This window comes from Phyllobates terribilis, unplaced genomic scaffold, assembly GCF_046119375.1.
Source record: "Phyllobates terribilis strain yellow unplaced genomic scaffold, ASM4611937v1 Scaffold_8__6_contigs__length_399053987, whole genome shotgun sequence".
In the NCBI taxonomy this organism is placed as follows: domain Eukaryota; kingdom Metazoa; phylum Chordata; class Amphibia; order Anura; family Dendrobatidae; genus Phyllobates; species Phyllobates terribilis.
In genome coordinates, this window is record NW_027362768.1 from 366653206 (window position 1) to 366665688 (window position 12483).

Genomic DNA, 12483 nt, shown 5'->3' on the forward strand with positions numbered 1-12483 from the left:
CAGGCGCTGGCTGTATGACACAGTGGGCACTTGTCTTATACAGAGTAGGCTCATCTCTCAGTATGTCCTATGTCGGGAAGAAATTGTCCACTTTTACAGACATTTTATATTTTTTAAATAAATGTATTTACTTAAGGATAAAAAAAAACATTTTTACAATTGGATCTCTTTAACATATTTTGCACATAGCCTTCTATAGCCTTTGTGCTGCAGAATGAGTTAACAGAGAATCTGTCAGAGAGCTTGTTCTGAAGGTCTGACCAGGCGTTTGTAACTTTTTCATCTATCATTTTCAGAGCTCCTGAATAATAATTATGATTTTTTATTTCTATATTCTGCAGCACTTTGTCAACATCAGTTGGATCTGTGGCCAAAGAGCCTATAAAAGCAAAATGATGCAAAATTTTTGCTAAAACCCCAGTGCAAAAATGTTTTTTTTTTTTTCTAGCCAAAAATAAATGCATTTAAGAAGAAAAAAATTTCCCAAAGGCAAGCTTAGTCGCTGCCGATTTGCGATGTGGATTCCATGCAATATGCCCGTAACGTGGACTTTGCTGCAAAATCGCCACAGATTCGCTCTGGAGACGTGGCAAAATCTTCTAGAGTGACACAGTTCCACCTAAATGAAGCTAACGGGAAGGATATACTTTGGGCTGCCATAAGATTTGAATGCAGCTCTGGATGTGACTAGAGTACAGTGTCTGTGACAACAGGCGATATCCTCTGCCGCCACCTTCCGTGCGAGCACGGCTGAGCTGCGCTCACTGGTGTATGATTTGCATCATCAAAGGAAAGCAAAAACAATATCATTCCTTCCGCCCCGGAGAAATGAGAGAGATAAAGAGGTTTCCCACGATGATAGCTTAACTGTCACCCTTAAAGGGCCACTCAGATCTTAGCCTTATTAAGTACCCGTTTATAGATCTAAAACCATATACTGTATTTGTCTATTTTACTAAACAAATAAATGTAACACTCACCAAAAAAACGGCCAATAAGAAGCCAAAAAATGTCGTAGAATGATATTAATGCAGTACAACACTGCCACCTTCTGGTGAGCACTAGTATGCAGTCTTTCCCCATTTAGTACTTATATGTGGGCTCCAACTTGTGGCTTTCCAGCTGCTGTAAAACTACAACTCCCATCATGGTGGCTTTCAGGGCTTTTTTTCCTTAATTTAAAAAAAAAATAAAGGAACGTTATCCATGTGTCCTACAGCTCGTCCTACTGCCAAAGTTTTCGGAACTGCCAGGTTTCCATGGAAATGACCCCATATCTGTGCATCACCGAGAGGAGATGGAAGACTACCGGTGTCTGGAGTCTTTCAAGATGGCGACAATGCCCACCCTGGCGGAAATGTGCGTTAAATTGATCTGCAGCATCTCGGCCATCATCCACGATGGAGCGTTACGTGAGTTATATGAGGAGAGGGGCGAGACAGGATTCTTTACTTTAGTTTGTTTCAATATTGAAGGCACAAATGTTTCAGGTCTGCACAGCTACATATACCTGAGACTGATGTGCTCAATGCCAAGTGGCTGCTGCAGAGGTGTAAAGCACGTCGTTATTGGGCAAAGTAGATTTCGCTGGATTAAAGGGGTTTTCTAGTTCTTTAAAACTGATAGGGTATGAGACCATACATATCTGATCAGTGGAGTCTGATTCTTGGCACCCGGCAGATCAGCTATTTAATGCCCTTCATTGCTTTGTACACCACTGCTTCTGCGCCATACATTTGGTGTCACTTGGTCTTATTCACTTGGGTATTGGCAAAGCTACTAAATTTATGGTGTGATGACATACAGAGCTGGGGACACATCAGTAGCAGGAGTGCTGTGACCCCTTTAAAATGCTGATAGGCGGGAGTGTCGAAAGTCAGACCCCCACTCATCTGATATTGATGATCATAAATTTTTAAAACCCCTTTAATGAAGGCTTCATCCCAGAATGCATTAGGCCACCTGTAAGTAAACGTTCACCTCTGGATGTGATATTTTTTTGTTATCAATTAGCAAAGTGAAGGAACAAAAGAGAAATCTGTGAAATCAAGAAACTGTCTTCTACAACCTCACCTTTGTAGTTTGTCTGTTCCTCAGCCAGTTTTAAACCTCCTACACAGCTGTTTTTTGTTTCAGTTATACTAAAATATTAATTTTCTTTAAAAAAAACATTCTGACTTTGCAGCATTTTTGCCTAAATTTTTGCAAATTACGGTATATACTGTATATATATATATATATATATATATATATATATATATATATATATATATATACAGCAGGGGGCACTATGGTTTACAGTTACTTTTCTCTTTTTTTGCAGCCTGTCTCTGTAACCTTCAGGGCTCCCTCAGCGCCGTCTGTGACAAGATTGGAGGACAATGTATGTGCAAGCCGAATGTGATCGGTCAGCGCTGCGATCAGTGCGCCCCCGGGACCTATGGATTTGGCCCCTATGGGTGCAGCAGTGAGTGCAAATCTGTCTATTGGGTAGAAAACAGCAAAAAATAATGTAGAAACTCACCGAAAAACATCAGATGCTTCCACTCAATTACTACCAGACTTGGGTATGGACAGGGGGTCTTGTAGAGAGGGGACGTCTCCTATGAGCAGAGTGAGGGGGAAGTGCCCCAATGCTCCAGGTATTGGGGACACCCTGCTGTATTAGGGGCCAATTTTGACCTTTACTATGGGGTCCATGTCTGGTAGTGTATATAGAGCTAAGGGTGGCCTCTATATACACTACCGTGCATGGACTATGCTACATGTGTATGTCTTCTCTTTACACAGAATGCGACTGTCATCCACAAGGCTCCACATCTAGATTCTGCGACCCCATAACGGGGCAGTGCCCATGCCACAGCAATGTGGCGGGCCGACAGTGTGACCAGTGCTTGCCCGGTCAGTGGGGTTTCCCTCATTGCAAGCCTTGCCAATGCAACGGGCACGCTGAAGAATGTGACCCTAAGACTGGAACCTGCATCGGATGTAGGGATTTCACAAGCGGCCGGCACTGTGATAAGTAAGTCGGGGGGCTAATCGGCAGTATGGGGGGCCAATGTCACTATCTGCCGTGGGTAATATTTCATTTTGTTCAGATCTTTTACCGTATTAGAGGGTTTTATTCTGTTGAGTAAAAATTATGATATGGGAGCAGCTAGGAGATTGGGATTCACAGTCATTTATAACAATGGCCGCCACAAATAATATCATAACTGCAGTACCACCTTTCACCACCATTGTAGTCAACACTTTCCATAGAAACCAATGCAACAGCGCCCCCACCTCTGACTATAATGTGATAACTTTGGAACAAATTCATTCCAAGTTTCCCAATTAATGAAGAAACACACATTTATATGATCGCACTCAGAAATTTTGGCTTAATGATGTTTCTTTCAGGTGTTTGGACGGTTATTACGGAGATCCGATTCTTGGATCTGGCCAGCAATGTCGTCCCTGCCCTTGTCCTGGGTATCCTGGCACTCAGAATTACCATGGCAGCTCTTGCTACGCTGACCGGGAGTCCGGACACATCGTTTGCCTCTGTGCACCTGGTTATACAGGTAAGAAAGGTGAATAATCTAGGGGACGAGAGAAGGCCAAGGGATGAGAGAGGTGCCAGGTTCACCATCCGTAGCTCGATCCGGGTCCAATGTGGGAAGAACATTCGCCCCAAATAGTGAATCGGGTCCCACAAATCTGCATCCTCTACACAGAAGTCAATTAAGTCTAAAGATCAGATGCAGATTTGTCTTTTCCCATGTATAAGATAACTGGTGCCGGCTTCTCCCCTCTGCCAAAGAGGTTTCCATTATCCCTCGATCCGCAATAGTATGTATTAACCTCTTTAAGGGGTTGTCCAGGGAATAAACAAATGGTTAAAAAAAGGAAGGAAACCGCATTCAGCTCCAGTCGCTGCTGTTAGAGGTGGGAGCTGGCTGTATGACACCGCGGGCATCCTTTACGTGTGAACATCTTTCTATACATCCGATCTTGTCGATCAGGTTCGCGGTGTGATCGCTGCTCCCCCGGATACTTTGGGAATCCTGACCAAGATGGAGGAGAGTGCCGCCCCTGCCAGTGTAACAACAACATCGACCCCAGTGACCCAGATGCCTGTGACTCCCGGACGGGCATGTGCTTGAAATGCCTGTACAACACTGATGGCCATCACTGCGGAGAGTGCAAGGCTGGCCACTTTGGGAACGCCATCCTGCGCAACTGCCGCCGTATGTAGTCAAATGACACCGCCTGTGTTCTGTGTCCCTTCTGCCGTATTATCACCTGGACTGCACGTTTTCCTTCATTACAGGTTGTACATGCAATGACCTGGGCACGCTGCAGTCTCACTGCTCCAGAGATACCTGCTACTGCGACCGGGTGACCGGACATTGCCCCTGCCGAGCAAACGTGGTCGGAAAGAACTGCGATCAATGTGCAAATAACTTCTGGAACTTCGGAGCAGACTTGGGCTGCGAGTCTTGTGCCTGTGTTCCTAGCCATTCCTTAAGACAGGACTGCAATGTGGTGAGTCTCTATGGCACTTAACATCTTCAGTGATCAGTCATTTACTTTTCTTCTCCATTCAGCCCAGAGCACCATTAATACTTCTTCCAATAGCAATCGTGCCCTATTTGTGCCCCGCACAGCATTATGTCAGCTTTTCCGATCTCATACAGTAATAATATTCCCCCTCTCTTTGCCCTACACAATAGAAGTCCTCTTTTGCACCCCATATAGTAATGTAATATCTTTATGCCCCTATTAATAGTGCTCCCTTTGCACCAATGTGAATAAAAATAACTGAAACTCACCTCGCCCTGTTGCCACAACAAATAGTGGGGTCCTATCACTAATACCTATTGTCCATGGCCCGACGCAGGAGGCACAATGCGGTCATGACATTTGCACTGTTATTTAGTCTGGGAAGTACATCCAGATCCGTCTCTACAAGTGTCTCTCCTAATCTTGCTCCTTCTTGAACATATGATGTCCGCATATTATTATACCCAGATCCTTCATTACAAGTGACTCTCCTAGTTTTACTCCCACAAGAACATATGATGTCTGCATATTATCATACCCAGTCAGCTATAACTCTATGACTCTGCAGGAGATCTGGCGCTCTCTATAGGACTTGTTCCAAGTGCTATAAAAAATAAACTAAACAGTAGATAAACTTTTTCAAACTTTTTTATATATATTTTTTTGACCTTTCAAATCGGTGAGGTCCTGGACCTGAGACCTCCACTAGATCACTCAAAAGTGCGCAGCTCAGGATGTCTGTCACAGACGTTCTTTTGAATCCATACTCCATGCTCTTGCCTCCTCAGCTGTGCCCTTCACGCCGTCGGGATTGGGACCCCCACTGTTCTGGAGGGAATTAAAGGGACAATAAAAAACATTTTTGCAAAATTGCAAAAGCTTAACAACTTTTTAAGAAATGAATCGGTGCAAAAAATGGGGGTGAAGGGAAGGCATTTATTTTGTTTTTTTACTAGATATATACAAAGTGTTGGATTTTGACTGTCTGCGTTGCCTTCTCCAGTACACAGGGCAGTGTCACTGTCGGCCGGGGTTTGGAGGCAGAATCTGCTCTCACTGCGAAGAAAATTACTGGGGAGACCCACAGCGCAGATGTGAAGGTACGGCGACCGCCGGGGGGTTTATCCAGTCCCATCTTGGGTGGGGAGAGACTCTGTGGCTTCATCGGCTGCTTGCCCGATATTGGCAGCCTGTCCTATTTTAGGTCCATGATACCCGATAACTGGCAAGCGGCCACCATCTGTCTGCGTCAGTAGCACCTCTCACCTTCTGGACGACCCTTTGAACAGAGTCCTAACCCTAATCTGACTACTAACAACCATCTCAACATGATCAGATTCTCTCTTTCCTCCACAGCTTGTAATTGTGACTCCTACGGCTCCGAGATCCAGCAGTGCGACCACCTTACCGGCGTCTGCCGATGTCGAGAAGGGTTCACTGGGCGACGGTGCGACCAATGTGCCAGGGGCTTCCGGGATAACTTCCCCAGGTGCTCGGCCTGTCACCAGTGCTTCTATCAATGGGACAGTACAATCGCCGGGCTCCAGAACCAGCTCCGTGCCATCCAGAAAAAGGTGTCCGACCTACAGGAGGGAGGAGAAGCTCCAGAGATCAGCAACAGCCTGATCCGAGAACTGGACGACAAGCTGAGGATCGTCAAACAGATCATCGGAGATGGCGGCATCGAGGGGACGCGCATGCTGGAGCAGATGAACAAACTGGTCAACAAAATAAGGTGCAACTTACTAATATAGCTAATGATTCAATGTCTCACCATTTTCAACATTTCTGCTTGATGTCACTGAATGGGAACATTTTTTAGCTTAGGTTAAAATCTTGTACAAGCTTAAAAGGGTTCTGTCACCAGATTTTACAGTATAAATAGATATCTTAGACTGGATGAGGCTGGTGGACTTACTTTGAAAATTCATGTCAGAAAAGTGGGATAATACTTTAAGAAAATGTAAACGTAATCTCCGCCCACCAAGGCTGATTGACAACTCCTCAGAGTCCCTCCTCCCTGCTGCTGAATCGCCACCCACCTGGCCTGATTGACATCTTCAAAGTGTCTCTTCAGCTATTGAATTTCAGGTCACCTAGCTTTACGTATGGCTCCCCAAAGTCTCTCCTCGATGTGCCTGAATCTCTGCCCAACTCAACTCAATAACAGCTCTGTTAGGCTTACTAGGAGAGGTGGATCCTCAAAGCCCAAGGTCCGGGTGGGTGCGTGGGCCACGGGCATCGGTGCAGCAGACAGTTGAGACATGCGGGAAACGTAGCAGAGGTCCTGGAGATTTCAGACAGGTAGCAGAGGTCCTGGAGTGAAAGATAGCAGAGGTACTAGAAGACGCATGAAGACAGGAGACATTCTAAAAACGGGAGACAGATAGCAGAGGTACTAGAAGACGCAAGAAGACAGGAGACGTTCTAAAAACGGCAGACAGATAGCAGAGGTACTAGAAGACGCAAGAAGACTGGAGACGTTCTGAAAACTGCTGACAGATAGCAGAGGTACTAGAAGACGCATGAAGACAGGAGACGTTCTGAAAACTGCAGACAGCAGAGGTACTAGAAGACACATGAAGACAGGAGACGTTCTGAAAACGGCAGACAGATAGCAGAGGTACTAGAAGACACATGAAGACAGGAGACATCCTTAAAACTGCAGACAGATAGCAGAGGTACTAGAAGACGCAAGAAGACAGGAGACATTCTGAAAACTGCAGACAGATAGCAGAGGTACTAGAAGACAGGAGACATCCTGAAGACTGCAGAAAGATAGCAGAGGTACTAGAAGACTCAAGAAGACAGGAGACGTTCTGAAAACTGCAGACAGATAGCAGAGGTACTAGAAGACAGGAGACATCCTGAAGACTGCAGAAAGATAGCAGAGGTACTAGAAGACTCAAGAAGACAGGAGACGTTCTGAAAACTGCAGACAGATAGCAGAGGTACTAGAAGATGCAAGAAGACAGGAGACATCCTGAAGACTGCAGAAAGATAGCAGAGGTACTAGAAGATGCAAGAAGACAGGAGACGTTCTGAAAACGGCAGACAGATAGCAGAGGTACTAGAAGATGCAAGAAGACAGGAGACGTTCTGAAAATTGCAGACAGATAGCAGAGGTACTAGAAGACAGGAGACATCCTGAAGACTGCAGAAAGATAGCTGAGGTACTAGAAGACTCAAGAAGACAGGAGACGTTCTGAAAACTGCAGACAGATAGCAGAGGTACTAGAAGACGCAAGAAGACAGGAGACATTCTGAAAACTGCAGACAGATAGCAGAGGTACTAGAAGACACATGAAGACAGGAGACATCCTTAAAACTGCAGACAGATAGCAGAGGTACTAGAAGACGCAAGAAGACAGGAGACGTTCTGAAAACTGCAGACAGATAGCAGAGGTACTAGAAGACGCAAGAAGACAGGAGACATCCTTAAAACTGCAGACAGATAGCAGAGGTACTAGAAGACGCAAGAAGACAGGAGACATTCTGAAAACTGCAGACAGATAGCAGAGGTACTAGAAGACGCAAGAAGACTGGAGACATCCTTAAAACTGCAGACAGATAGCAGAGGTACTAGAAGACGCAAGAAGACAGGAGACATTCTGAAAACTGCAGACAGATAGCAGAGGTACTAGAAGACACATGAAGACAGGAGACATCCTTAAAACTGCAGACAGATAGCAGAGGTACTAGAAGACGCAAGAAGACTGGAGACATCCTTAAAACTGCAGACAGATAGCAGAGGTACTAGAAGACAGGAGACGTTCTGAAAACTGCAGACAGATAGCAGAGGTACTAGAAGACGCAAGAAGACAGGAGACGTTCTGAAAACTGCAGACAGATAGCAGAGGTACTAGAAGACGCATGAAGACAGGAGACATCCTGAAGACTGCTGAAATATAGCAGAGGTACTAGAAGATGCAGGAAGACAGGAGACGTTCTAAAAACGGCAGACAGATAGCAGAGGTACTAGAAGACGCATGAAGACAGGAGACATCCTGAAGACTGCAGAAAGATAGCAGAGGTACTAAAAGATGCAAGAAGACAGGAGACGTTCTAAAAACGGCAGACAGATAGCAGAGGTACTAGAAGATGCATGAAGACAGGAGACGTTCTGAAAACTGCAGACAGATAGCAGAGGTACTAGAAGACGCATGAAGACAGGAGACATCCTGAAGACTGCAGAAAGATAGCAGAGGTACTAGAAGACGCAAGAAGACAGGAGACGTTCTGAAAACGGCAGACAGATAGCAGAGGTACTAGAAGACGCAAGAAGACAGGAGACGTTCTGAAAACGGCAGACAGATAGCAGAGGTACTAGAAGACGCATGAAGACAGGAGACGTTCTGAAAACGGCAGACAGATAGCAGAGGTACTAGAAGACGCAAGAAGACAGGAGACGTTCTGAAAACTGCAGACAGATAGCAGAGGTACTAGAAGACGCATGAAGACAGGAGACATCCTGAAGACTGCAGAAAGATAGCAGAGGTACTAGAAGCTGCAGACAGAAGACGTCCTGAAAAACACAGACAGGTAGCAGACGTCCTGGAAGACTGCAGACAGGTAGCATAGGAACTAGAAGTCGCAGACAGACAGGAGTCATCCTGAAGACAGCTGACAGGGTTGCAAAGCCCGAAGTGGAACACAAGAGATTTTAGCGAACCGGGGTGAAGGGAGCAGAGCCTGGACCTGGGACAGGTGCTTAACAGTGTCCCTCCTCTGAGTTGCTGTTGAATCTCTGCCCACCTAGCCTTACTGACAGCTCCTCAGAGTCTCTCCTCCCTGCTGAGATCTCACACGGCTCAGTACAGACTGCTGCGGTCAGTCAGGCTGGGTGGGCAGAGACTGAATAATGAGCTTTCTCACTCTTTAGCTGCACTGATAAATTGCTGCATACTCTCAGGGAAGAAGAAACATATGTACTACTGATCTTTCTAGAACGCAGATTATCTCGGCTGGAGAAGTATTAGGGTCATATGGGTATTTGCCTTTGGGTGTAAATAAACAGGTCACCCCACTACTGACAGCAAGTAAATATCTTAAAATGGTAAGAAATTACACACAAAATATATTAGAAAGTATTACAGAGACTCCTGGATGTGCACAGGAGCTGGATACACAAAGTGGTAAAATGCTCAACCCCAAAAGTGGCAAATGATGATGCCGGCCAGAGAACGTCAGTGTGGCTTATTGGACGCTGGTGTGGTCTAAAACTTTGGGCATCTCCCTGAGTAACTTCTTTTAATATCTTTATAGCAGTTAGATCTCTACTTTGCTAATACAGAGCTGCAAATACCCTACATAGGGTTGAATGGTTAAATACCTGCAGTCACCACCAGAGGGAGCTTGGGTGCTTACGGCCTTGAACTCAACATTGTACAGGAGGCTCCCTCTAGTGGTGACTGCAGGTATTTTATCATTTCACTTGTTTATGCTGCAGATTTGGAGCTCTGTGTCAGAAAACTCACCATTTCATGAAGTTTTAAATAATTGATGGCCATTCACTGCACAGTTCTTTTTTATCATTCCAAGTTTAATTACTGGCGTGTAATCTTTGGGAGGTCGCCATCAGTCATTCTCTCTGGGACAGCGAGACGCAGTATGACATTAGGACGGAGTTAATTTTAGACATCCAGTGTTTATAATGGCCGAGAGCGGCGGTGCTATTTATGGCCGAGTATTTATGATGAAGGGCCTTTAATGCTTTATTTTCTAGGACGGAGGTGGCTCAGCTTTCCTATCAGCTCCATTCCCAGGAGAAAAAAATGAATGATACTCAGAACAAAGACAGAAAACAAAAAGGAAAACTGGAGAAGCTGACCCTGGACCTGATCCTGGTCAATGACACCGTGCACATACTGAAAACGCAGATCGAGGCCATAGCTGCCTCAGGCTTCAATGGTAAAGTCAAGGCATGAGTGTGTCGGGGGTCTCCTGAGACTACGGTGGTACTGATGGACAGATCGGACCCAGCGATCAGCACCTTCCATTTGTTTGTGGCCGTGCCTGGTACTGCAGGTCTAGAATGCGACTGAGCTGCAGTACCAGTCACAGCCTGAATGATGGCGCTATACCAGGCAAAAAAAATGAAGTCAGCTGTTTAGAAGACGTCCATTTTTCATTCCCTATATCCTATGTACATTCGCCTTCATCTTTCTTTATTTCTTTCATTGCTATTTTAAGAATTTGTTTCCAAAAAAAAAAAAGTTTTATTGTATAAGAAAGAAAAAAAATCTGGTGAGAAAGACAAAGTTCTTTCTGGTTCTTTTAGAGCCTTTGACCGCTGTTTACAAGAGTTTAATCGGACATTGGAGATTATTTCTGCTATGGAGTCATTCTAGATTTGTACACTGTCTTCTAAGAAATTACAGACTTGTTCTGCCAAAATAAATGTAAGGTTGTGCCAACAGACAGCTCAAGAAACAAGAGAAAGGGTCTGTCCTAGAGAGCCTGATTCCAGCGATGTGTCACTTACTTTGATAAAATCACAGTTTTCTCTGCTGCAGATGTAACAGTTCTCGGAATGTTGAGCTTTGTATAACCCCGCCCACACCTCTGATTGGCAGCTTTTTGTTCATAAGAAGAAAGCAGCCAATCAGTGGTGAGGGCGGGGAAGGACAACATGGCACGAGACACCTAGTCCTGTAGTGATAATCTGCTAATAAAACATGGATTTTATTGAAACGACAACAAGCAGCTCAGTAAGTGACACCGCTGGAATCAGGGTCTCTGCCCCTACATCATGGTGTTCTCAGATTACAAAGCAAAAACCTGCTGACAGATTCCTTTTAAAGGTTATTTAATAAAGACCTTTACTTCTCCAAAAGGAAGAGACACGATATCTCCAAGAAGACATGAAGTGGCCTTAATCATTAAATAATATTATGTACAAGGCACACAAGTTTTCACAGTTTTTTTTACTGAACCAATGACTTTTGACTGGGGTATAATTTTGTATTTTGCAGAGTCTTACGGTAGTATATTGAGGTCCTACTTACAGTCTACAGATGCCGAGCAGGTGGTCAATGGTTCTGTATCTGGAGCCGACAGCCCCGTGCACCAATCCAGACAGATACGGCTGGAGACAGAGAGGCTTCTGAAGGAGAACCTGGACAGCTACCGCAGAAACATGACCGCCCAGAAGACGTCCCTCAAAGAAATTCAGAAGAAGGTTAAGGATCTAAATGTCTTCAAAATCAATGAGAAGGTAATGAGGGCTGACGTATGGGCGGCTGCATGGTCCGTAGTGGTGTATATACGGAAATACAAAATGGATGGTCCAGGACCATAATACACCGTTTTTAGGTTCTTCTTCCTTAGGTCATCCTCCGAGTGCAACTGATCTGGGCTTCACAAACGGTGTTCAGATTAGTCAACTCGTCTGTCAGATTTCAAAGGATTTAAAGGGTTATTTCAGTCTTAGAAAACTTTCAGAAGTTTTTTTCAGGGGGATCCACCAACCAATAAAACAAATTGCCAGAATTGCTCAGTTGGGTTCAGCTCTTCTCCGAGTCTTTCGATTGAACCCATCCTCAGGCTCAGCTGAGAGCTTCTGCCCCTCTCTTTTAGCGATCAGTTGGGGTCTCATCACCTGAATGCCCACCGATCAAAACTTTTAATGTCACTATGTTTTTTCAGTGGGAACTGCACTTTTTTTTTTTTTTTTTAAAAAAAGGGTATGACTTTAGACCAAGTTTTAGGAAACGCTAAGCCAAATCCAGGAACACCAAGTTAATTTCTGGCAGGACATCTTCTACTAGAGACACAAAGCCTTGTGAATAGTCATAATGTCCTAATGTGTCCTAATTAGAGTCTCATGTCTAATTTTGGGTATGTTCATTTTGGCAGATTTGTGGTGCTCCTGGTGACAAACCCTGTGACGACTCTCCATGTGGAGGAGCAAACTGCAGAGATGACCAAGGCTTA

General features: G+C 44.8%; 1 protein-coding gene across 4 annotated transcripts in view; it reads left to right on the forward strand.

Moving 5' to 3' along the window:
• The window catches only part of LOC141157491 (laminin subunit beta-1-like), an 81082-nt gene that overhangs the window by 56318 nt on the left and 12281 nt on the right, over positions 1–12483 (forward strand). For all 4 annotated transcript variants that reach the window (XM_073644853.1, XM_073644852.1, XM_073644855.1 and 1 more), the window contains 11 exons: positions 1220–1412; positions 2324–2467; positions 2791–3022; positions 3403–3566; positions 4008–4232; positions 4316–4530; positions 5552–5648; positions 5905–6283; positions 10274–10458; positions 11523–11764; positions 12406–12483. The exon at positions 12406–12483 is cut by the window's right edge and continues 126 nt beyond it. In XM_073644853.1, the coding sequence (XP_073500954.1) occupies positions 1220–1412; positions 2324–2467; positions 2791–3022; positions 3403–3566; positions 4008–4232; positions 4316–4530; positions 5552–5648; positions 5905–6283; positions 10274–10458; positions 11523–11764; positions 12406–12483 (2154 nt within the window). The remainder of the gene's footprint in view (positions 1–1219; positions 1413–2323; positions 2468–2790; positions 3023–3402; positions 3567–4007; positions 4233–4315; positions 4531–5551; positions 5649–5904; positions 6284–10273; positions 10459–11522; positions 11765–12405) is intronic.